At 40.8% G+C, this 27466-nt stretch overlaps 1 protein-coding gene across 3 annotated transcripts; it reads right to left on the bottom strand.

Moving 5' to 3' along the window:
- Positions 1-4199: 4199 nt before the first annotated feature.
- On the bottom strand, positions 4200-24146 carry LOC122865768 (leukemia inhibitory factor receptor-like). Of its 3 annotated transcripts, none has more exons than XM_044174618.1 (18): positions 24010-24146; positions 23753-23877; positions 19059-19225; positions 18795-18948; positions 18390-18662; positions 18172-18295; positions 16223-16359; positions 15975-16120; positions 14659-14812; positions 14498-14559; positions 13314-13533; positions 12270-12449; positions 12072-12173; positions 11798-11962; positions 7274-7402; positions 7024-7117; positions 6826-6892; positions 4200-5640 (listed from the first exon to the last, which is right to left on the bottom strand). In XM_044174618.1, exons 2-18 carry the CDS (start codon positions 23817-23819, stop codon positions 5179-5181), a joined length of 2703 nt encoding a protein of 900 aa, XP_044030553.1. In that variant the 5' UTR covers positions 23820-23877; positions 24010-24146; the 3' UTR covers positions 4200-5178. The 3 variants fall into 3 exon arrangements, with proteins under 3 accessions (XP_044030553.1, XP_044030554.1, XP_044030555.1); XM_044174619.1 differs by having other exon boundaries at positions 19059-19210; XM_044174620.1 differs by lacking the exon at positions 23753-23877 and having other exon boundaries at positions 19059-19210; positions 24010-24138.
- Between the last annotated feature and the right edge of the window lie 3320 nt (positions 24147-27466).

Below are 27466 nucleotides of genomic sequence, written 5' to 3'. Positions count from 1 at the left end.
TGCCTCTGAGTTGTAACACTGTCTATGGTGATGTTGACGTAGTCCAGTACAGAGGAGGTGTAGCTGTCTCTGTCTGTATGAGAGCCACAGGTGACCTGAGAGGCAACTCTTGTCTGCCTCTATACTATCTGCTATCAAATAAAGGCAAAAGTGCCAAAGCAAATAAACTTAAAAAATAATAATAATAATCTCGGCCACAGTTTAGAGACTTTGAAGTCAACTGGAAGAAGGGTGGTCTGATGAAACCAAAATGTAATGTTTTTGACATCAAATTAAACACCATGTTTGGTAAATAATTATAAACATAGCATCCCCAGCATGAGGCATGGTGGTGGTAGCATCATGCTGTGTGGTTACTTCTCTGTAGCAGGCCCTGGAAGGCTTGTGAGAGTAAAATGAAAGCAGCAAAATCCAGGGCAATCCTGGAGGACAACTTGATGCAGTCTGCAAAAAACTTGGGAGAAGATTTGTTTTCCAGGAGGACAATGAGTGGCACATGTACTGACAAGAACAAGGAAAATAGATCAGATTTCTCCAATATTAGCTTCTCTGCACTGGCTCCCTGTGAAATCTAGAATAGAATTTAAAATCCTTCTCCTCACCTACAAAGCTCTTAATGGTCAGGCACCATCGTATCTTAAAGATCTCATAAAACCTTATTACCCGACTAGAACACTGCGCTCCCAGGATGCAGGCTTACTTGTGGTTCCTAGAGTCTCCAAAAGTAGAATGGGAGCCAGAGCCTTCAGTTATCAAGCTCCTCTCCTGTGGAATCACATCCCAATGTGGGTTTTGGAGGCAGACACCATCTCCACACTTAATAGAAGGCTTAAGACTTTCCTCTTCCTCAAGAGGAGGCACAATGGAAAGACCACGTAGAATTTTTTTTTTATTTAGTAGAATAGTAATTGTAGTGTTAATATTGATAAATTAGTAATAATAGGAATGACAGCTATAGGAAGAATAATGTCAGTATTAGTAACAGAGCCAACAACAACTGTAGTAGCAGTTGTCGAGCAGGAACACGAGGGCAGCAGGTGGCCCACAACCACAGATCCAGACTCTGCAGCTCCGGAGGCACAAATACCTGCTGAAAGCGACAGAAGGAGAGAGGAGAGAAATGAGAAAGCACAAAACTACGGGAGAGAGAAGATGTCGAGTTAGTAACATGCAGTAATGGGATAAAAATGCATACAGATGTAGAGGGAGAGAAGGAGAGTGGAAAGAGGTGCATCATGGGAAGTCTCCCGGCAGTCTAGGCCTATAGCAGCAGAACTATGGAATGGTTCAGGACTCACCCAAGCCAGCCCTAACTATAAGCTTTATCAAAGAGGAAAGTCTTAAGCCTACTCTTAAATGTGGAGATGGTGTCTTCCTCCCGAATCCAAACTGGGATCTGATTCCACAGGAGAGGAGCTTGATAACTGAAGGCTCTAGCTCCCATTCTACTTTTGGAGACTCTAGGAATCACAAGTAAAGCTGTATTCTGGGAGCGCAGCGTTCTAGTCGGGTAATAAGGTATTATGAGATCTTTAAGATACAATGGTGCCAGACCATTGAGAGCTTTGTAGGTGAGGAGAAGGATTTTAAATTCTGTTCTAAATTTTACAGGGAGCCAGTGCAGAGAAGTTAATATTGGAGAAATATGATCTCTAGATGAGGAATATGAGCATTAATATGACTGGGCGGAGTGGATTCATTTAGGCTATATTCTTCGTGACCCAGCCAGGTTTCAGTAAGACAAAATAAGTCGATATGATACTCTGATATTAAATCGTTCACTAGTTAGATGACAGAGATCTGATGTTTAAGAGTCCACATTCAATTCTCCTATTTTGTTGTGCTATTTCAATGTTTTTGTTTAGGTTTTTATGTAAAACTCCTCTTCTGTTAACTTTTGGTTTTATTAATTGAAGTGGTCGGCGGGCAGACACCGTCACTAAGGAGTTTTGGGTGGGTAACTGCTCTGGAAGCGCAGAGAAGCGTGTAGGACTGCAACTCTGCCTCCTGGTCTCAGCTCTGGGTTGTCATGGTTTTGGTCCACTAATAAACTCAGTCAGATTTCTGGACATGAGAGCTGCTCCATCCAAAGTGGGATGAATGCTGTCTCTCCTAATCAGACCAGGTCTTCCCCAAACAGTCCACCAATTATCTACAAAGCCCACATCGTTTGCTGGACACCACCTCGACAGCTAGCGGCTGAATGAAGCCATGTGGCTTAACATGTCATCACTGGTCAGGTTAGGCAGAGGCCCAGAGAAAACTACAGAGTCCAACATTAACTTTAGTGACCTCCGATTGCAGTAATCGGGAGTCGTTACCGCCGACGTGAATAACAATCTTAATGAATTTACGTTTATCCTTGGCCAGCAGTTTTAAATAGGATTCAACGTTGCCCACTCTGGCCCCAGGAAGACATTTGACTATGGTCGCTGGTGTCACTAACTTCACGTTTCTCAAAATGGAGCTGCCAATAATCAGTTTTTTCTCAGCAGGTGTGTCACTGAGTAGGGAGAACTTGTTAGAAACGTGAACAGGTTGGTGGTGAACCGTGGGCTTCTGCTTAGGGCTATGCTTCCTTCGCACAGTCACCCAGCCTCCCTGGTTTCCCGGCTGCTCGGGAGCTGATAGGCTAACAGGAGCTACCTGCTGGGGGCTGGCTAACTACAGCAGCTAATGATTGATTTCCCATGGTGCGTAACTGCGTTTTCAATTCACTAAGCCTCACCTCCAATGCTACACATAAACTACATTTATTACATGTACCATTCTCACTAAAGGAGGCAGAAGAATAGCTAAACAATTGATACACCGAGCAAGAGAGAGCAGGAGAGTGAGGGGGAGAGTGAGAAGCCATCACTAACTGCTAAGCTATAAAACGGTAGCTAGTAAAACTGAATAGCGTGTAAACTGTGGGATTAGCGAGAAAGTCGTTAAAAGAAGGAGAGAGCTATGAGTGCTTGAGCAGAACTAATGTAAGTTTATAGCTGATAGTTAATCACTATAATGAACAATTGAACGAAATGAACTGTGATGAGCTAGAGCAGCAGAAATACGCTACTAGTAAAACACAAACACCCGGGACCGGAAATGACACAATACGCTTACCACAGCACATCAGGTATTACTATTATCATTATTATTCCTATGACTGTTATTCCTATTATTATTACTTTATTAATATTAACACTACCATTACATTATTACTATTTTAAAATTCTATGTGGAATTTGCATTGTGCTTCCCTCTCCCCCACCTCTCTCTCTCTCTCTCAAACCTGACACAGCAGCGGCAGATGGCCGCCCACCATTGAGTCTGGTTCTGTCCAAGGTTTCTGCCTCTTAAAGGAAGTTTTTCCTTGCCACTGTTGCCAAATGCTTGCTCATGGTGGGATTTGTTGGGTCTCTGTAAATAATATAATAAAGAGTACAGTCTAGACCTGCTCTATAGGAAAAGTGCAATGAGATAACTTCTGCTGTTCTGAATTGCCGCTGTATAAATAGAATTGAATTGAATAGTCAGCCTACAGATAGTTTATAGAGTATTTGTACATTTCAACTGTTTTGCTTTGTCTGTAGGTGTTTAACAGATTATCAGTAGAGTATATGTGACAATTCACGAACAAACCCTGACCAAGATGTTCTTTGTGCCTAAACCTAACCAAACCTACAAAATGGTTTTATTTGTGAAACAACTGAATTGTTGAGTCACAACTAATACGCTATTGAAATGTTACAAATACTCTCTAAACTGTCTCTAGGCGGACAATCCAAATAAAGTGTAACCAATGTTCTACATGTTTTCTGCATAATTTCCCCCACATATTTTGTCTTTGGAAACTTTAGGATCTAGAATTTAAAATAAAGTCATGTGGTTTTGACCAATGTTTTAACTTCAGCATCTCAGTTTCACTATTGGTCATTTCCAACTACTACAGTATTCTGAGTGCAAGTTAGGCAAGTCTGACCTGGCCACTGTGACTCACAATTACGAAAAAGCATTCCCTGCATGTAACTCCACATTGATTTCACAATTATTACCGAACTCAAGCTGCAAATGGATTTTCAAAGCATGCTATTAGATGGTGTAGTCCCTCATTCATGCTATTAGATATTGGCATGGATTTAGGATTTTGCTTTACAGAAGGATTGCATTGTATTTGATACTTACTGTAGGTGAGTGGTCAATAGAAATTAAGACAGAGTTTTTCCCATTTTATTTTGTGGTACACACAGTGGTTCACAAGTTAAATGCATTCCTGTAATTTATTTATACATATATATTGCATTGGCAAAACCTCAGCCAAACCATTACAGTCAAGTTTTTATTATACAATATAACTCGCAGTGTATGTTACTTTATCAGTGATCATTCATGAAACAACGAGTCTGACAGTATGCCTGTGAAGATTCTCAGTTATCCAGGTGATGGTATATACATCCAGAGGAGCAAAGTCAAGGGGCAACTGAACCTGCTTTAGATTCGAAACAGAACGAGCATAAACACCTCAACAAGGCCCCAGAACTGGGCCTTCGTTAAAATAGAAAGATCCAGTAAGACCAATAAATAACACCACAACAGGCGGAGAAGAAAAGTACAAACGAAGCAACATTGTAATTCCATACGTGGCTGGAGTATCTGAAACACTCAGAAGGAACACCACATCCCTGGGTTTTTGAAACCCACTAACACACTGAGACAAAAGCTTGTCCACACTATAGACCACACACACACACCCAAAAATAAGCAGAGCGATAGTATATGCAGTCCAATAAAGCGAGGACCTATGTATATCTATATCTATATCCCATAGTTGTCTAGACAAAAATGTAACTACTGGTGGCGCTACATGAGAAGTCAGAGGCTCACCAAGTCATTAAAATGTATCCACTAGGGGCCTTGAAAGTCTGTTATAAATTTCATAGCAATTCACCCAGTAGTTGGTAAGATATTTCAGTATCTAGATCAAAGTGGTGGACAGACAGACACTGCCATCCCTAGAGCTAGCATGGCTAAAAATATGCTTAAAATAACATTGTATTGTATAAATTGGTATACGTAATAAAAATGTGTTTCAGTGAAATTCATGACAAATTTCTGTTTTGTTGCAGCATTATGATATTTGCCACCTATAATGTACCATATAGGCTGTGCATGCAGCAGCTATTCGAAAGGTGACTATGGTAACAAAATGTAAGTGGAAATACAAGACATAGGACTCTCTGGATCCTGTTCTGTCCGGTTTATAGTGAAGGTTTCTGTGTTACTCTGAGGCTGGTATCCACCGGAGCTTCTCTCTAAAGGTGTTCCCTCCTGAAACTTAGGACCTGAGTTGGACTGCTGATCCCCAGTCTGCATTATCAAGTTGTATGACGGGTTAGGAAATACAATTCTGAATGGAGAAGTTGGTAACCCTGACTGAGATGGGATGGCTGTAGTGGGTAAAGTGAGGGGTGGTGGGGTGCACTTTTTCAGGGGCTGGTTGTAGTAATCCTTTAGAGTTTGTGCAAAAACAAAAGGCATGTTCTCCTGGCTGACATAACCATTCACTGTGTTACAATGCAGCTCCGGAACATCCATGATATCTACCTCGCTGTGGTGACACTGATCCACGCGAAAAGGACGACAACTATGTTCACCCTGGAAAACAGACAGAATGACGTCATATCATAGAAAATATGGGTAGTAGTTTGGTGTGCAAAAATGCTGATAACCTGTGAACCAATGATGTTCTATAGTAGGACAATTAAACTTTATTTTCACCAAATATTAAAGGGGTATTCCACCGATTTAGTGTTGCACTGCCATAAAGTTGGGGGACTCTCAAGAGACATAGTAAGATAAGACTGAGAGTCTACAGCCAGGCTAGCGGCACTGTGAAGCTGCTAAGCCACAGCAGAGTTTTGAGCCAAATGCTAATGTTAGCATGCTAATATGCTCACAATGGCAATGCTAACATGCTAATATGTTTAGCAGTTAATGCTTACCATGTTCACCATCTTAGTTTAACATGATATAAGCACTAAACAGCTACTACAGCTAAGTACAGCTGATGTATATGGCATTCAGGTAACGGGTCATAGACCAAATTTTGACTTGATGGTGGCACTAGATGAACAGGCAGAGGATTACAAATGATCACAATTCATCCTGAGGGGAACATGAGTGTGTGAACCAAATTTCATGGAATCCAGTTGTTGAGACATTTTACTCAAAACCACAAATGTTAACCTCATTGTGGCTCTCGATGAAAAAACAGGGGATCACCAAAATCATTAGGATTTATCCTCTGAGGACCATGAATGTTTTTACACTCTCATGGCAATCCATCCAATGGTTGTTGAGATATTTCAGTCTGGACCAACAGACCAACATTGCCATCAAGAGCGCCACACCGCTAGCATGGCTAAAAAGAATGGTCAAAATCAAAGCATCACAAGCAGAGATATCCTGACTTTTAGTCTCTAGTATTGGTCAAGCTCCAAAAATGCTGGATCCTACACCTCCCATAATGCCACTCAGTGGCATCTGTCATTAGACCGTGACTGCCTTTTAAATGCCCACGTCTTTCAAACTTCAGTTTCTTACACAGGCTTTCTGTCAAAAAATTTCGTGTCTTAAGCCAAATCTGAGATAACGCTGATGACATCATTCTGACATCATCAGGGTTGTTTCCTCAGACTGTAAAAAAGCTCCCCGCAGAGCCACAGAAGACAATGTACAACTGTTTTCACAGTTTGAGTAATACTCCTTGTGACAAGTTAACTGATCTTCATGTGTAAAATTAGTGGAGTGCCCCTTTAAGACATGGTTGTGAGAACCTACCGGTGATGTCAGCCACTTGTCCGTCAACACTGGTTTTGGGATTGGAGGATAGACCTTCTGTTTGATACTGTTGGATGTAAGAATGTATGAAAATAAATCTCAACAAGATATGGCAACAACATGCGCTCATTCAAATGGCACCATCGGACGCAACAATTGAGCAAATTGCATAGAAAACTAATGTGTTGACTAGCTTACCATGTCCAGTGTCTGTAGCAAAGCATAGTGATGAAGGAAAGGAGACAAAAAACGACGACCAGGGAAATGATAACTGCCTCGATCAAGTTATCAGCTGGTGAGTTAAGACAAACAGCCCAGACAAGCAACAGGAGTGAATCAAATAAAGTAACAAATGCATGATTTGATTTTGTTTCCGTTGTTTTAAAAAAGAAAATGGATTTCTACACAAGCAGAAATTATGGTCTGAAAGGGAAAAGAAGCAACATACTCAATGAATTCAAGGTGGCAGTAATGGATGCAGTACCACATTCTCCAACGGCTGTCTGTGCCTTCACTGTGAATGTGTAGGAACTGATCTGAAGGTTTCTTGCTGTCAGGCTGGTGGCCTCAGGATTGTCTAAACCAGGAGAAAGAGATTGTCGTTATTAATAAACATCCTGAAGAACCTTCAAGGTCACAGTTTAACACTAGAGAGTGCGTTAAGTAAACACTTTTACTATATACTCAGTATACAAACATTTAATAAATGGTTTATAATGTACAGTATTTGTCAACAATTCTAACTTCTCCTCTGAAGACACATTTAATATTACAACTGTGTTTTATTGTATTGTCATTCATTATCTGTTTAAACAGCAACCTCCACGTATGGGTGCTGGCAGGAGTTACAGTTGTTAACAAATACATAATTAAGCACTTACATCTGATTACAACTACATCATAGTGTGTTATAAACCATTGATTACATGTTTATATACTGCTTATAAAAGCTAAATAAGGGGACATAAAGTTGAGTGTTGCCAAAATAAAGTCAAGACATTAACAATAAAGTTTGTAAAGGTGCATACTGACTTGCAAATGTTTTCAACATCTGTGAATGTATACAGATTGAGAATGTGTAATTGGTCCTGTCTGTAACCCTGGTTCTCTGACTGAAGACACTATTGTCCAGTAAGTTAACCAAGTTCATCAGCAGGATGTCATCAGTGCCTTCCAAAATCGTTAAAATCTCTGCTGGAAAATAAATCCATTTTAAGATGTGACACTGGGAAAGATCATGGTTTGGGTTCAAATGACTACTTAGCTAAGGTTAGGGAACCTTCGTCGTCATGGTTCCAATAATAACCACGTGGTTAAGGTTAGGGAATGACTGTGGAAATGCATAATAAAAAAAAAGCTCTATAACAAAATCACCTCCGTTTCCTCTTTTGGCTCCCGGCAGAACTACTACAGCTGCTTTGGGGCTTTGTCACTTGAATATAAACATATATTCACTTGGGGAACCTGCTGAAACGACTCCTGCTGCGGTCTTTCCGACAGTCCCCCTGATTCTGTTGAGACTAGAAGTGGAAATTATGACTCACTTTGCTGATTCGAATTGCTTCATTTAGTTCAGTACGCATATTGGTAACCGAGTGCATGACCATTCATAATACCGTGAGCTTACAGCACTGTGTCTGACTGTCTTCAGTTAAGTAATGAGTTTAGTCTGTTGCTGATTCACTGTTTTGGTCAGTTCAGTACAAAATATAAGTACTGTCGTTAAGGTTGTGAGCTCAGCGACTACCTGCAACAGGATGTTTTCACCATGTTTTGTGTGTGTGGTTTTAGCGGTCTTTCAGTAAGCTTACATCCAGGAAGTAACACATTGTATATCACAGCTGAACTGACAATGGCACTTCACCAGTGACTCAGTACACTTACTTCAACTGATTTTTCTAGGAACTTTCAGCTCGTTGTTTCGGTTTTACAGCCCGCAACTTTACTGTTTCCGTTCAGTCTCACTGTTCTCATCACCTTTGTTTCCAGCCATATGAGGCAGCTGTTTTTAGTAAAAATAAAGCTATGATCAAGCCACAGTACACTACCTGCCCAGCACCACATAGTGATGCAGGGCAGGTAGTGGTAGTGAACATAGTGGAGCATTTAGCAGCTAAAGAGCCAGATATTTCTCAGGGCTTGGTGGAGTCCAAAACAGAGCTAAAAGGAGTGGGAAAGTTGGACTTACATTTTTCAGGTTTCCAGGAACACAACTTTATGTGCTCCACACAAAGGCTAAATTGTGTAAATGCTAAAGTTGCTCCGTGTCTCCTGAATGTGTAAACAGGCATTTGTTAACATGTACACTATCTTTGTAAGAATATGTCACAGTTGTGTTCACAGCTTGTTCCACTGTCCACAAGAGGCTGAAAATCAATCAATCAATGCTGCTTTAAGTCATTTCAGAAACAGTGGCACTATTTATCTGATGGCCTTTTAATTTGTTTATTTATTTATTTTAGCCTATTAGGGATGGTTATATCATACTTTTTTTGTCAACTAAGTCACTAAGTCCTGCTCCCCTTTCCTGAAGCACGAACATGTTCTAGAAATATTGCAGTTGTAATGCATCATCCACACGGTAGCATGGTGGCACCATGGCACCAAAGCGATGTGACGTCCCTGCCTGGTGGCGGGTAGACTTTAGCAGAAGTAACTAGTACGTTTACTCAAGTGTTGTACTTGTACTTTACTTGAGCATTTCCATTTTATGCAACTTCATACTTCTACTCCACTACATTTCAGAGGGAAATTTTGTACTTTTTACTTCACTACATTTATTTGACACTCATAGTTACTAGTTACTTTTCAGATTAAGATTTTACATAAAAAAACATGATACACTGATATTATGTGATGCGGTACTATACTATTAATCTCCCCAGGAGCATATAAAATATCTAAACTTGGCTCCACTTTGAAGAACTACAACAGTACAATCCATGCATTTGTAATAAAAACAGAATAATATACTATAATAGTAATAATAATAATAATGATAATATAACACTCTGAAAGGAGCCAATCTGCATAATGAGTACCTTTACCTTCGATACTTTAAATTGGCATTCACCAAGATTTTCATTCGACTCACGCCGTGTGCAGCATAACATCACATCATGGTTGCTCACAGAATGATGGAAAAAGACCAATTATTGCCTGACTTCTTTATTAAAACAGCAATAGTTTGTTTTGCTGCCCCCAGAATTATGTGACCTGTAGTATTAAACTATGAGCACCAGTAACTACAGGTGACGCCAAATCAACCAGGACTGAAATCTTAAGCATTGCCACTTTTGCTGATTACTTCTGTACTTTTACTTAAGAAACATTTTTAATTCAGGACTTTTACTTGTAATGTTGTATTTTTAGACTGTGCTATTTACTACTTAAGTAAAGGATTTGAATACCTCTTCCATCACTGGGAGTAACACAATAAATATCTATAATCCTTGATATGCTACAGGACTCCTGTCCAGCTCTGTGTGTCCTGAATAACATCATTTATCTGGATACACATTTGTAATTATCCATTTGCACGTTTTAATATTAAAGAGTAACTTAAAGCTGGGGTAGGCAGTTTGAACATACACAGTGCAAAACCTTCCGCCTCTCTTTCTGCTGCCGCATTTCACTCAGCCCCTCCCACCAAACCCACAAATTGAACGGCAGCAGGGGTCGGTTGCCCTGGGAATCCTCGTGCCTTGTAGGACCTTGCCAAGACCCCAATCCCTCTCGCCCCTTCAGCACTCTGTGGCCCCAGGGCAGAGCGCCTCAGGCTTCAGAGGCAGCTGAATTATTCAGGCCAGCAGGGGGCGACTCCACTCGCTGCAAAAAGAAGTCCCATTGTATAGAAGTCTATGAGAAAATGACCCTACTGCTCACTTATTACCCTAGTAAACGGTTTCCTAATGAGTTCATGGTCTCAGATGCTTCTTTCACGTCTTCTTCAATACAGCACGATCTTCATTTTGGAAATGATGGTCCCATTTACAGTAAAACAGACGATAAAGGTAAGCTTCAGGCCGTGGCTACCTTGGGATCGACCCGTCAGTCAGGATCGAGGCGCTGCGTATCCATGGCACTGTGGACATTTAAATAGCCGTGAACTTGTTTTTGGGTGCTGTCGTGTTTTCGTATAAGAACTTGGACCCTTTCAGTGTTTTCAGTTCATGAAAGTTAATTGCAACATTTTGGTCACCTAAAAATGTCTTGTTCAGCGTTCGGTTGTACTGAAAGATGCTCTAAGGAGTCAGCTGCTCATTTTGTTTTAAGCCTGTTTTTCGCTAGCCAAACTTAGCATCCCAATTAATCTCACAGTTAACGTGAATTACAGATGCACCTTGCTAACCTAGCTAGCGCCACCCTCTCATCCAAATATGGTCACTTCTGGCTCCAAATATAATTTGGAAAGTATTGGAAATTTATCACAAGTTGCAGGATTTTCCACCATTGAATCAGGCTTTCACCATCTGAAGGGATGTGCACGTGCATATGCATTTGTAGAACAGCCAGAAGGAATGTCCTCTCTCTGAAATGACCTGTGATTGGCCAAAGTCTCCCGTCATTGGCTAGATTTTCTAAAGCCTGAAAACAGAGCCAAGAGCAGGTGTAGAAGAAAAGAAAACTGCCTACCCCAGCTTTATCGTGGATGAAAAGCAGTGTGGTTGAAAGTGTCATGTCTTGCACCTCTGACTACACCCAGCATCAGTGACTGGTGTGGTTGGGCACTCTGTTGCACCTTTAAACGCACCCAACAGTGATGTCAGGGTGTACTGACACACCCTCAGGTACACCTCTACGGCACTGCAGCAAGATGATGATGTTAAACCACACTTTCAGCAGGTGTTGCTTTTTTAAAGTCCTGATTTTATGTATGTATGCTAGCAGGTTCAGAAGGTGAGAGTGAGTATATATCATTCACAGGAGCATTTGTGGCCTATCATCAGAAAATAACTGGATGTCACAATACCTTTGCTGACATTGATGACTATATTTCCGTTGTCGTCCAAACAATATAGAACATAGCCTCGGATCAAAGCAGTCTGTTCTCTTAGAGATATAGGGTCCCAGGATACCTCAACATCTGAAAACCGCTGTTTCCATTTTAATGATTTAAACAGGCCGTCCTCTATTCCTGGCAAAGCATAACATTGGGGAAAACACTTCTTAATAAATGTGTAAGTACCATAAAATAGAAACCAACAAACAGTGCACCACAGGAAAGTCAAACAGTTCAATCTTACTTTTCTCGCTGGCATAGCCTTCTAGTCTTTCTAGTAGCACTGGAGCTCCCTGGGTGCAGGCGTGTACGGACAATGAGTATCTCACTCCCTCACGGAAGTTTTCTGGGGTGGAGAAATGACAAGAGAGATGTATTGTAACACAAGGAAATATAATGTTACATAGGTGCAACTGTTTTGTGAGCAAAGAATCAGACTTACTTGAAAATATACGGGCATTAGTTTCACTGGGAGGAACTTTCAGCCACTCCACACTGCAACGCTCTAAGGTAGGACGCCAGTCCACTATGTAGCCACAGCTGGCTGCAGGACTGGCAGACCAGGACAGGTCAAAGCTACCCTTGCTGCCATTGATCCAAGAAGTGTTCTCTCTGGTTCTGTCTGAAAATGAAGACTCTTTGGAAGTTTGATTTGACTTAAACATATAGCTACAGGTAATGTGGCAAGTATTTGTCGCTAAGAAGATAGCAATATCTATATGAGCATCCTATAATTCCATAAACATCTTTGATAAAAACTTTCTTGTATATCACTGTAAAGCATCACAGACAATTCAGTGAGGAGCAAATGTTGGAATTTTAGTTTTTAAATCCCACTTTGCAGCAAGTATTCTGTTTCAGGGGCAGCTGTGGCTTAGTGGCAGAGCGGGTTGTCCACCATTTGGAAGGTCAGCGGTTTGATCCCGGCTTATATGTATGCAAGTTCTTGTATTGATTCTTTTTAATTTTTAGACATGACAAACCAGCTCTACACTTTGTGTTGTACACTATATTGTGCCATTTTGTTAACAAGGCTGTTTTCCTCGGTTAGCATCACGGCTAAAACTGTCTGTCTATCAAACAAATTTGATACTTCTAGAACTAATGGCCATATTTCTGTTCAGTGTGAACTTTAATTTGGCCCCCAGAGGATAAACCCTTTTGACCCCATGGCCTTTCGTATACTACAAAAAATGTTTTAGCCCCATTACTGATAAAGTGGGGCTAAAAATAGCATCTTTACTGTTAACTCAAGCTTTGATTGTGGTGGTAGCGCACGTGTGGCTATTATTATGATTAAAGTCCATGAATGTATTAATAGAACTGTAAACCAGAATCCAATATTGTGTCCATTCATTTGCACCAAAATACACCAAAAGAGGTATTCTCTCTACCTGGTTTGCTTCAGGTGAAGCAAAGGTGATCAGCGCAGGTTTGGGGCCTGAATTCCCTCACTGTAACATGCACAGCTGTGTTAGCTTCATACCTGGAGTGAGGCTGGGGATGGTGATGGCTGACGGGGATGAGCTGCCGTATGTATTCCTAGCAGTAACTGTGACGATACACGATATACAGTCTTGACTGAGGATATGACTGTGGTTGTTGGGACCCAATGAGATTACAGTTGGTTGTTCTCTCTCTGTGGTCCTTGCCCAGGTCACTTCATAGTCTATGATGTTTCCATGACTCTGGTTGGCCAGTGGCATCTGCAGAGAGGACATCAGGACTTTAGCTTACCTGGCAAAGCACACGTATGGAGATCATGCCCTCATCAACACCACTTTCTAATAAGACACCCTTTATAAAGACTTTATAAGTTATAACTAATAGCTTTATTAATAGTTAATAAATCATTTACCAATGTCTTACAGATTAGTTTAAGGCCATTAATTACCTGATGCCACGATGGGAAAAACTAGTGAGTTATTAATTCAGTCATTAATTAAGGGTAACGTGTGTCTCACTTTCTAACAAGCCATCAAGTCTGCAGTTATAAATGTTAGCAAGTCCTCAATAATAAGACTTACAGGTTCCTCAATTTGTGTCGGCTTTATTTTTGATAGAGATAGCAAAGAGAGACGGGAAAGGCAGGGGAGAGAGGGGAGAGAGGGGATGACGTGCAGCGGAGGTGGGATGACGTGCAGCGGAGGTGGGATGACGTGCAGCGGAGGTGGGACTCCGCGGTGAGGCCTCAGCCTTGATACGTGCTATGCGCTCTACCAGGTGAGCTACCGGCCGCCCAGGCTTCTCACTTTCTAATAAGTCAACAGCAAAAGTCAGTTCGTCGTCTGAAATTATAAATATTAATGTGTTAATAGTAAAGGGTTTTTACAGCAATCCATTAAATCTTTAACTGTAAATATCAATAAGTTGTTGATAAATGGATTTTGGTCCAGATGCTCTGCAGCACTTTTCCAGAAGGTCAGAGGTCAGTCGCTCCATTGGAGAGGTCTATCTGATGAACTAAGGAGCTAAAAAGACAAGTGTCCTGCTGGAGGAGGATAAACAGAGAGCTGGAGAGATTTTTCACAACCTGGCAACCTACATTAGAACTGCCCTATTAAGCATTAGTGAATGATTTACTAGCCATAAAAAAGCCATTAATTACAACTAAGAAAGGCTTTATAAAGAGCAGCTTATTAGAAAGTGGTATCAACTCATCTGACTTACTTTCCAAATGATTATAATTTGGTTATCCTTCATCTGCATCCACACATCAAGAGCATCTGGAACTGTGGGACAGCTAGACAGTCAGTGACCAGAAAATGTATCTATCCATTAAATGGCCCAAATTGGTTAAAAGTTTGTTGTTGGCTTTTTTCAATACTTACCATCACCCCTTGTGTGGAAGTTGACACTTGGGCTCCAGTCACTCCATTTCCAGAAATGTTGCGTTGTTCCACATCGTACTTTCACATTATATGTCCAATTTGGTATCAAGTCATTCAAAACTGCAAAATTAAGGCCAACTCCAAAGTTTTCACTCTGTGAACACAATATGGGCAAGAATCAGAATCAGGTTTTCACATAAGGAATTTGTCTTGGTGTTTTGGTGCATAACAATAAACATAGTAAGAGAAAATAAAAAAATTAAAAGCAAATTTTGTTATGTGCACGATTTTAGAACCCAAACGCAGGACACAAGTGAAGTGGTATGTGGATGAGGTAGCAACCGTTTTTATTATAAACTGCAAGCAAACACTGGGGGATCGGAGCTCTTCCAGAGCGGCGAGGCTCCGGGGACGGGGACGGGGACGGAGACGGAGACGGGGAGTGGAGGTTCTGGCTTGGCTGGAGTGGCGCGGCAGGCAGCGGTCAAAACAGAGAAGTCCAAAAGCAAACCCATCCGACAGGGAGCAGGCAAAATGCAAAAGTCCACAATGCAGGCAAGGTCCAAGGAAACAAGGAGTCAGTCCGACAAAACTTACAGGGAACAAAATCCAGGATACGTGACACGGGAACAAAGCGCAACCAAAATGCACATGACAAGGGCAACGACCCAACAATGAACAAAGCAAAAACCCCGGACTAAATACACTAAGTAAAACCGAAAAAGTGAAACCAAAAGTTAACGTTGAGTTATTAAAAGTAACATGGGGCATGTTTAATCACCATTTTGCTACGGTTTCCGGGTTGAACGCCATGTTTCCTCAAAACCGTGTGCAACTGCGTGCAACAGGCTTCGAGGCACGTTTTCTCTCGTTTGGTGGGTGTGTCAGAGGTCACCCAGTCAGCAGCCACATGTATACAGTCCCTGCAGTATTAAAAAGGCACTGCAGTGCAGTGCGCTTGCGTACACAGCAGGGTTCAACACACCACCATTTCTGTTTAAATAAAGGTTTTGCTACGTTTTGGCGGCCTAAACCTAACCAACGTGTGACTTACGTCACTTACGTCACTTACGTCACTTACGTCACGTGACTTCCTACTACCTAACCAAGCAGTTTCCACTGCTGCTACAGGGCACCATGTGCGCCTGTATACAACGCCGAGGGGCGTGACAAAACGTCACTATCTGAAAGCCTGAGAATGAAAACGGGTTGATACTTTACATATGATGACATACGAATGATGTTAGTGTCATTTAGAAAAGGATCTTACTTTGAAAACCTTGCCAATATCTCACCCTCCTTTTTTGTCAACTCACTATGGTATTAGTTTCACCATGGCTAATGTTTACTTGGCATGTTATATTGAGATTATTGTACTGTTGCACCGTCCACTTCCAGTTCAGGCTGACATTTCTGGCATTCACAGTCGAAGCTGTCACTCCTGTTGGAGCAAACATGTGCACTGAAAGAAAAGACAAACAACAATTAGTTGAATTTAATGATTAAAAAGACATGTCATTAGCCAAATAAGCATTTTACCACGCACATGTTTATAGAAGTCTACCTCTTTTAGTCAGGTCTGCACTGTCTTGGAGCTCCACCTTCCCGAGCTGATTTTCTGCTGTTAACGTCCAGTTTTTCTCACCAACATCCACTTGCACTTTTTGAGAACATTTCCCCGTAAACTCATTTGCACACTGACTGAAATACAAATGCCAACAGAATCTAACGTTTAGTTTGATATAAATTGCTTGATTCTTTCCCACAACATAAAAATACAGGTAACCAGGACTACACCTCCAAAATGAAAGCAAAGAAACGCCATAAATTTGAAATTTGTAAGCAACTGAATACCTAATTATTAAACTAAATTACCATGAATACTTGTTGCTGGATGTTAAAATCTAAATACCACTGAAATTATACCGTTGACATATTTTACTTTGAAAAGCATCTGTCTGAATTTATGTGATTTGAAATCCCCTGTTTAACATTTACAGAAGGTAATTTCACGTACGTTTACAATCTAGCTTAATAATTCTGATAGAAAATGAATGTGTCCCAGGTGTGCAGTCACTCATCAGAACTTCTCTTTCTTGGATCATGTGATCAGTTTCGTTGAGGCTTGATAGCTAATCCTTGTTTAAAGGGACAGTTCACCCCCAAATCAAAAATACATATTTCTCCTCTCACCTGTAGCGCTGTTTATCCATGTAGAGATTGTTTTGGTGTGAGTCGCCGAGTTTTGGAGACATTTTTTTAATATAATGGGACAAGATGGCACTCGGCTTGTGCTGCTCAAAGCGCCAGAAAAGTACATTTATCCATAGATTTGTTGTGAGCAGTTTCATGTAGGAACTACATAACTGGGTCAAGATTCCTGAAAATACAGTTGAGTTTTTCAAATGTATTTTTTTTTTTGGCGCTTTGAGCAGCACAAGCCGAGGGCCATATAGTCCCGTTATATTCAGAAAAGGCAGACATCTCTACGGCCGATATCTCCAAAACTCAGCAACTCACAGCAAATCAATCTGAGAAAGAAAGAAAACTGAATCTGAGCAACTTGGATACAGTTTTTAGTCATGGCTCTAGGCATGGCAGTGTTGGCCAGTCTGTCTGTTAGACTGTCCACCACTTTGGTCCAGACAACTAATGGATGTTTTGCCATGAAATATTGCACAGAGGATCATGCTCCCCTCAGGATGAACTGTAATAATTCTGGTGATCCTCTGACTTTTCATCCAGCACCACCATCAGGTCAAAATTGAATTTTGTCCAATATTTTGGTTTCTGACCAAATACCTGCAGCACTGATGACATATTGGACACTTTTTTTATCTGAATTTGTAAACCCTGAAAAAAACCTTACATTTGAAATTGCACAAATCTATATAAATATAAAATACCTGGAAATTTAAAAGCAGGCCGTTCAAACCACTTAAATTCTGATGGTTTTCAAAGTAAAATATTTATATTCTGTATATATACTGTATATTTATAATGCTTTATATTCTGTGGTATATAATTACCAACATTTAAGGAGAACTCCAGCAATTTTATACATCAAAGTGTGTTTCCAGGTGTTGGGGAGTTCTACTGCTTATGTGAAACAAGTTGTATAAAGCCATCAGTGTCTCAGACGGAGCTGTGTGAAGTCTGATAAATGTCCTCAAGTGATGTCACTTGAGTCAGCGTCAGTTGGGGCCGAAGACTACAAGTCTGAAAATGAAACAAGTCTGGGGGCGTGGAGCTGCTCATCTCTGCTTGAGGCTGGAGGCTCCAGGCTACATTAGCAGCTACTAGCATAACACACATGAACCTCAGATTGAACTGTCCATCATGAGTCTGACAATGTGTTCGGAGTGCGATGCTAAATCGAAGAAGTATTCTTTTTTATTTAGAGGTATTGAAATTTCACAGTTATTTATTGTTGCTTATAAGATTCAAATCCTTGCAGCCTTTTTTGCTTCCATACTCCAACCTGAGGCTACATCAGGTATCGTTTTATTTTACCTTCCAAGTAGCCGATAAACTGTTGGACTCTTGGATAGGTGTGTCATTCTTCCTACTGTCCAGTGGCATTCGACTGATTCCAGATCTCGGGTTTCACACCAAAGAGCCTCATCACCAGGTGGGTCTGAGTCATGTCAAGTATCAAAAAAAGGGAACAGCCAGCATTTATTAACAAGACGTATTTAAGACTCTAAAATAAGCAAAAAGGTCATACTTACATCCGATATAAGCACAAGCCCCGTTGTCAGCTTTGTGTGCTTGACATTTTACATCAGTGCAACTCTCTTTTGATGCCCGGTTCAGGTGGACAGTCAAGGCATATGTCTGATTGCTGATCTGGGTAGTGTTCATATAACCACCCTCATACCCAGTCAGATACATTTTGGAAAATAATTGCCCCACCGGCAGAACGCAGCAGAAGGTGACATTGCTGCCAACTTTAAACAGTTTGTCCCGTGGAAAAACCTCTAGGTCTTTTAGGTTTTCTATCCCTGCAAAAGTATAATAATAATAAAATACATAATTAGCATCTGAAGGAGTACCATAACTGTCAAATGTGTAAGAATGTTAGCTTGAATTTTTTTGATGATCAAAATATGAAGTTAAATAAGAGTAATACAAACCAGGAAGACTCTGTTCTTGTTTCCATGGGCTTGTATGGTTTTTGTATCGGGAACTGAGCCTGACTGAATGGGAAGCGCACTCCAATGCCAAATGGGACGTCCAGTTCCAGGAGTGAGTAGATCCTATCTGGTCAGGCGTCACAGTAACTTCCTCCTAAAATATTTTCACAACCAAATTAGAGGTAAGTTCATTTGGCTATTCCAGAAGCTGAGGTTATTGTTATGGAAGTCGCTAACATTGGTGTAATACAAATGAACTCTTACATAATGTGCTTGCTTGTCTGCTATGAGAACCTCCAGCTCATAGATCAGCACGTCATGTACTGCAGAGCACGAAGGGTCGTCTTCCCATGTTAACAGGATCATCTGGTCAGAGCTGGTAAGTGTCAGATTCTGAGGTCCACAATGCAAGACACCTGAGGAAAAGGATCCTAGGACATTTTAAAGGACTTTCCTTATCCCGAACAGCGAAGAGACAAACAATAGTGGACATCAGCAGCTATGGGACAACATGACAGCAGTCCTAGTGGCTTTACTTGGACATTATTTGGCCTTATTTCATAAAAAAATATATTTAAAAAAATACTTCAAACATTTGAATGTTATTCACATCTGTACTTTTTTTTCATCATAATCATCAGTCCTGTTGTTCGCTTGTTAAACGACTCACAAGGTCTGTACCCTTTCTGTTAACACTTTATTTTGACCCTCCAAATTTAGCATTTGTATAAACAGTTAATAAATGGCTTATAACACACTATAACATACTGTAAAGTCTTTGTAAGCAGATATGAAGACATTTTAAGTGTTTGTTAAAGTATTAGGCAACAATAACAACTGTTGTGAAGCATCAGTAACTAGTGTATAAACTGATAATGAATAACTGACAATATAAAAGAGCTATAATTATGTAAACGTGTTATCATATTTCATATCGAATATGAAAAAGTATCAAATATATGTATCGTTTCAACTATATTGGTTAATTGTATTTATTAATTGAGTATTTTTTAATTTACAAATGCCATTTCTTCACTGCAAACACTGATGATGATGTGGCTGAAAGCTCTGGAAGAAATCTAGTAAGTGGACATTAACTTCTTCATGGGAGAAGTTATAGTTGTTGATAAATACATTAATAAAGACTTAAAATGACCTTATATCTGCTTACAACTTTAATAAAGTGTAAACAATTAAAGCATTTATATATTGGTTTTAAATGCTATATGGGAATTTAAGTCCAGTGTTACTGATACGGTTTTACCATTTTCATTTACTTTGTTGCTTTAAATAATAGTTTATTGTTGTTTTGAATATTTACACGTTTTATTTATTTTCATTTTTGGGGTGAAACTAAAGAAAATGTAGAAACGTTAAATAATAAAAAATTCCTGGTCCCACTTATGTTTTTACATTTGTGACTAGACTTTTGTGTGACTGCCCAAAGCACAAGTTATGAGACACTTTTTTGGAGGTGGGGGCACGGGGGGCTGGAAGCGATCAAATTTTGTCCAGGGCCCCAGAGAGCCTTAGGCCGGCCCTGTGGATGCCCCGCATTCTTATAAAACCCATCTGAATGGAATACAGTGTCTCTAATAGAAACTATATGAACCCACAGAGTACAGTAGCTCACTAATTCAGAGTCATTGGATCCAGTGATCTTACTACTCAAAATCACTTAACACAAATTCAACTTTTGTTAATTGTCCCTTTATGTTCTCTGGGTTTACAGAGGCTTAGTACCCTGGTCAGGGTCCACCCTCTGCATGTTTTTTTTTGTTTGTTTAAAAAAAATCTATAACAGAAACCATAAGTTTACGGCCACGAAGAAATTACTCACAGAAGGAATGAGAATTCAGGACAACTTGACCTTGTAGAACGAGCCCATAACAGTGGATTCGCTGACAAGAAAGTACTGGTGAAGCACTTAATTAATTATGAAATGAAAGATTGCTCTGCAAACTGTCTATCTGCATTAGTCATGTGGATAAAAAGCAAGATAAGGGCCAGTGTGTAATCAGAAGACTTTCTGTCTTTTGTAGATGTTGAACCAGGCCATTGCTAATTCTGTTGCTGAGCAGATAACAAAAACAGTCACTGATTTGTGACTTGTAGGCAAACTAGTGGCATGGCTCTGTGGATGGCAATGTCGGTCCACCACTTTGGTCCAGACTGAAATATCTCAACAACTACTGGATGGATTGCCATGAAATCTGGTACAGATATGGTCCCCAGAGGATGAACCCTAATGACCGTATGTTCCCCTGACTTTCCCTCTAGTACCACCAGCAAGTGGGTCAGAGTGAAATATCTCGGCTACATTATGGATTGCCATGGAATTTGGTACAGTCATTCATGTTCTCCTCAGGATGAATTGTAATATCTTTGGTATCTAGCACCATTATCAAGTGAAATTTGTTAAGTACCTATATTCCCAATATACCCCTTTCAGACAACAGGCGTGTGTATGATGCAGCTCTGCTCATGCGTTTGACCCACATTGGATCCATTCATGTGACAAAGCTGTCACCCTGCTTCTCACTGTTAGCAGAGACTCCAGTCTGCAGTTTAGTTCCATACACTTCACTTATAAACCTGAAAAATACACTGAATTATACCCAATAATTATTATTATATTATTATTAGATAAAAGTTCAATTTCAGTTTCACCTGTCTGTCTGTCTACATGCACACTCGTCCTGTCTTGATAGGCTATGGAAAGCCATTAGTGCCATAATTCTCCTCTATTTACACACACTTTACAACAGCACACTCCTATTTACGTTGTAATATCCATCAAAACGCAACTTTTTTACGCCTCCATCTACGGGCAGAAATAATGTGCAAAACCCTTAAAAACGTTATTTACGGCGTTTCAGAAATTTTTATGACGTATATTATGACGAATTTGACAGCATTCAGAACGCAGCTTTTAACGCCGTCTTTCCATAGGATAATGAGCCCCTAATTCTGTTTTGCATAGCCAATACGTTTAAAGTTTCTGTAACCAATCAGTGAAGACTAAACTGCCTGCCCGCCTGCCTGCCTGCCTGCCTGCCCGCCTGCCTGCCTGCCTGCCTGCCTGCCCACCTGCCTGCCCACCTGCCTGCCCACCTGCCTGCCCACCTGCCTGCCTGCACGCCTGCCTGCCTGCCTGCCCGCCCGCCCGCCCGCCTGCCTGCCTGCCTGCCCGCCTGCCTGCCTGCCTGCCTGCCTGCCCGCCTGCCTGCCCGCCTGCCTGCCCGCCTGCCTGCCCGCCCGCCTGCCTGCCCGCCCGCCTGCCCGCCCGCCTGCCTGCCTGCCTGCCTGCCCGCCTGCCTGCCCGCCCGCCTGCCTGCCTGCCTGCCTGCCCACCTGCCTGCCTGCCTGCCTGCCTGCCTGCCCGCCTGCCTGCCCGCCCGCCTGCCTGCCCGCCTGCCTGCCTGCCTGCCTGCCTGCCTGCCCACCTGCCTGCCCACCTGCCTGCCTGCCCACCTGCCTGCCCACCTGCCTGCCTGCCCACCTGCCTGCCTGCCCACCTGCCTGCCCGCTGCAAGCATCGCTGAAATAGAAGAAAGCAAGCATTGCGGGTCAGAAAGAAAAGCGATGGTGGAGCTGATAATAATCTGAATACACAGAGTTGTACAACACGGCACTAGCTACTTATAAGGAACTTTAGATGATATACACAATATAGTGGGTTATAACATTATTTCATTAACACATAAATTCAATGCATTTTGATTTGATTAGTTCAATCTAGCAGGGCGTGACGTTTACGACATTTATTCTTGTACCTGGACCTGTATCTGCCCATTTGCCTGTTACCTGTTTGTTGCCTGTCTGCCTGCCGGTCTGTCTGCCTTACCTGTCTATAAACCTCATCACCCATCCGGCTGCTTCACCCTCATAGCGCTTCCAGGTCATCTGCATTTGGGTCCACATACCACACCATCGTACGACAGTGTGTTTTGTTTTGTTTTTAAACAATATATTCTACTTGCACATCACATTGTGGAACCAATAACGCTTATTTTCTTGGGGAATTATTTACACGGTGCCAAGCCAGCTTGCACAGCTACTACTATGGCAAATGCGTGGTTTTCGATGTGATTTGCAAGCTAGCGTATGTGCTGTGACTTTTGGGTGGGTTGTACCAACGCTATGACATTCACCAAAGCACCTGCCTGCGTTTTTAAAGCACCTTTTAAAAACACTTTGCTTTTTTAGGGGAACGCTCTTGCAGGTTGGCGGTTGTCAGGGTGGTTGCCACGCGGTAGTGTGAAACAGGCTTTAGTCTTGTTGTATGCTCAGGGCCCTCTGTTATGAGTGTCAGAGGCAAAACCTGAAGGGAAGTATAATCATACAGTCTTTCCCCAAGACCCAGCCCTCTGATCTGCATTCCTGAGACTCAAGATGAGGACAAATAATCTGCCCTATATTCAAGAAAAGTAAGGAAGAAAAAACACACAGATCTACTAAATCTAGTGGACCTTAGATGATCTTGAAGACATTTTGTCCACCTCCCTCGGACCCTCAGAAATGAATTCCTGGCTACTGCCTTGATCTTTGCATATATTAAAGTTTTGGCTGAGGTGGTCTATGACTGCACCTCCACCCAACACTGCATGCTAGTGCAAATTAAGCAGTCTAATATATACTATATCTATTCATATTGCCAATAGCATGTCAGTACAAGAAAACAATTTTAAAAGCACTGTGAAAACCAAAAATTGTTTTTTCTACTGTAATTCTAAATATTATTAGTCAATAGGCTGCATATGTACAGTGAATGTAAACAAGTAAAGACACAATTATCTTATTTCAAATACAAAGTAATTATAGATTATAGCATTATAAATTCACTTGAAAATAGGGCAACATTCTTATGCTATTAATACAGTATAGTATTCTTTACAGCTATAAATAGCACTCTTTATACCTGCAGGCTATCAGAAGTTAAAGGATGACATACTCACCATTTTCTTGGCCATTTGCATCTTGTGTGCAAATGGCCAGTGAGACCAGTAATAACCATGCGACCATTATAATCCTCCTTTCAATCAGTTGTTGCTAATCCTTTAAGGTAAACTTGTTGGCAAGTCTTGATGGATTTACCGGTTTCATCATAGAAAAAACATTTTAAAAAAACATCCATTTGTTCAGTGTAAAATATTTACTTCATTGAAAAGCATATTACCAAGGCATTTTTATAAAGATGATTTCAAATACTCACATGAGCAAGTCTGACTGGTTGTTGTGGATCTTACACAGGGAATTCATTTAAATTGAAGGCTATAAGGGCTAACAATCAAAAAAAAAAAGTTAGTGTCAAGTTACTCCCTGAAGCAACACTCCCTTCAAAAGTAGCCAATGATGCATGCTTGAAAAATCCATTTGCTGTTTGAGCTCATAATGATTGTGAAATCCATGTGGACCTCAACGCAGGAAATGGAGAGGCTGCTTACTGGTAATCGTGAGTCACAGTGGCCAGACCAGACATGCCTAAATTGCACTCAGAATGTTTTGATACTTGGAAAGAACTTTACAAAAACTCGCGTCAGGATCTCAGAGCAGTGGGCCTTCATCAAGACCGTAAGAAAATTCCACTTTATTTATTATGATTAATTCTCATGGGTCAAAGTGCCAGCTGTACTGTAGAGCGAAATCCAGAATCTGTACTACTTCTTGAAAATGTTTATTTATTTAATGTTTAAGTATACACAATAGTTTAATACCAAGTGAGAACCTTTTATGTTGAGTGTGAGATTTCCATCAGTTCACGTACAGTAAATGTTTCTCAAAATACTCCTGTCAGTGAGCAGTTTCCAGAGGAAAGTAAATATAGAAGAGGAAGCTGAGGCCACTGAGTTACAAAAGTGCAACAGGAAGATTACATTTTAAGGAAAAGTTAAGGAAGCGCGGGTTGGTATTTCATTGGTAGTGGCACAACATTTCACAATAGATAGTATCTTCATAATTCCTCTTCTGTAATGGGCTCTACTAAACGTCATTCAAATACACACACAATACACACATTTGTGCATGGTAGTCAAACTTCATCACATCTCTCTTAGGTTGAAATAATGCAAAAATAAGCAAAAGCAGTTCCAGCTGCCTAAACTGAACATACAGTATAAATTCACACACTGTCACTGTTCAGTGCATTTCTATCTAATGAGTGATCATAACACTCATTACACCAAAGATGGAATCAAGCATATCGCATTATAGTTTATTTTATGTCTATAGCACCAATTCAAAGCTGAAGTTATCTCATAACAACACTCACAGCTATGGAGGCCCAAAGTGGTCAATATTAAAAAAATTAAATGAACAAGACATTATGAAATAAATGATTATATGAATACATACAGACAAAATATGGTCAGGTCACTATCAGGTGATTATTATTAAAATGTTATTTAATCTGCTTCCTTAACATTTCGGGTCATTTTTCTTTAATTACAGCAGTTTTTATTTCAAAATGTCTGCCACTCAAGACAAACAAGGTGGATAAAGCCATGTGACTGGCAGTGGTGGAATGTAACAAAGTATGAGTACTGTACTTAAGGCACTTTACCTGAGTATTTCCATTTTATGCTGCTTGCAGCTTCTACTCTCCTACATCTCAGAGGCAACTATTGTACTTTTTACTCCACTGCATTTGTCTGACAGCTTTAGTGACTTTTCAGATTACAATTTTTCATACCTTTCCTGTCCAGTGAAACCCATGTATCTCTGTGATTGTGAATTAGAATTTTTCTGATTTCTCATACTTTTAATCTCCTACTATAGTAATATTAATCCAGAAATATCATTTTTCATAGTAAAACACAGTCAGGGACAATTTTACTGCACAACGAATACGTTTACTTTTGATACTGAAAATGTACGTTTAAGTACATTTTGCTGATAATACTTACATACTTCTACTTAAGTAAGGTTTTGAATGCAGGACCTTTGCTTGTAGTGGAGTATTTTCACAGTGTGGCATTAGTACTTTTACTGAAGTAAAGGATCTGAATACTTCTTCCACCACTGGTTGGCTGATTGGCTCTTCACTCATTTAAATGAAAACAACAGCCAGTCACATAACTAGCTCTGCCCTGTTTGTCGTGACAGACAAAAACTTTATGATTGAACTTCATGATGAAAAGTGACAACTTTCCCAAGGGACTAGCAACCTTTGGAGGAACTGCATTTCCACCACAGGGACCAGGGTCTAAATTAAGTTCCAGGGACAAAATGATATCTTATTAATGTCGTCGCATTGAGACACAACGTTTATTTTTTTTCACCATGTTTTTCAGATAAAACGGGTGCACACACTGAACTGCAGGCTGCAGAGACAGTAGTAGGAGTGTTTACTCCTGTGACCAACAGCAGCCCTCGACCCACGTCTCCTGCTGAAGCACACAAACGCTGTATTTTGCACATTTATATTTCTGCAGATTAATAAATAGTTGTGGAACCAAATGTGTGTATAGTGCATCTATATATGTAAAACGACATGTAATGCTTGTGTTACCATGTTCTAATATTTACAGCGCTCTGAGGAAGCAGTGGCTGTCAGTTTCACCATTATACACCAGTAAGCTCAGTATTTAAAATAGGTGAGAGTGCACAGGTTAAAAAAAGCAAAGGAATTTATGCTGAATTGCAGGTGATGTGTTTAATAAGTTAAAACAATAGAGACGGTGTAGTCCCTCATTCGTCCAGGAGTGTTCCATCGTAGAAAAGGTTTCAGTCGTAGTCATCTGGAGACTGTTTTCAGAATCAAGACGTTTCGGCTCCCATCCGGAAGTCATTCTCAATTGTGAAAATGGTCTGAGAACTCTCTCGCTACTCTGAGTTACTTAAGCCCTGCCCTCAGGAAGGAGTCTTCCTGAGTTTCTGCTGTTTACCCTGCCTAGTTTCACTTGAAACTGACCTTCTTTTGTTTCCATGATGGCCCAGTAATCAGTAATCAGGCCTATTGTTTTCTGGCTGCACCTCCCTCATCACTGTTAAGTACCTGATTAGCATATGATTGGCTTGACCATGGTGATAATACACTGTGGTAGATCGTTGACAGGTTGAATCTCAGACCACCAATTCTGTTCAAAGAGGGGTTTTCTGTTTTCACAAAAATGGCTTCTTTGACTCCTCTTTCAAACCAACTCTTCTCTCTACTTAGAATCTTCACCTCACTGTCATCAAATGTGTGGTTTGTAGCTTTTAGATGCAAATGCACGGCGCTCTGCAATCCTGAGTTAGCATGTCGTCTGTGCTGATAAAGTCTCACCTATGTACCGTTCTTTGCAGTTTTCCTCACTGCACTGAATGGAGTAGACAACATTGCTCTGTTTTTGTGTGGGCATCTTGTCCTTAGGATGAACAGGTTTCTGTCTTAAAGTGTTGCCTGGTTTAAAGAAAACAGGAACATCGTGCTGTCTAAAGATCCTTTGTAGTTTTTCAGACAGTCCAGATACATAAGGGATGGAGACGCCGTTCCTTCTTGGTTCTGTTACACTTTTGTCCTGTTTTTTGGCTCTTTGAGAACTTTGTTGAGAGCCCAAGTAGGATAACCACAGGCTGAGAGTGCATTCTGAACATGCCTTTCCTCTTTCTTCTTACCCTCTGAGCCGGTGGGCACTTCTTGGGCTCTATGTTGTAATGTCCGGATTACACCCAGGTTGTGCTGTAGTGGA

This window comes from Siniperca chuatsi, linkage group LG18, assembly GCF_020085105.1.
Source record: "Siniperca chuatsi isolate FFG_IHB_CAS linkage group LG18, ASM2008510v1, whole genome shotgun sequence".
In the NCBI taxonomy this organism is placed as follows: domain Eukaryota; kingdom Metazoa; phylum Chordata; class Actinopteri; order Centrarchiformes; family Sinipercidae; genus Siniperca; species Siniperca chuatsi.
This window is presented reverse-complemented; position numbering and strand designations above follow the sequence as displayed.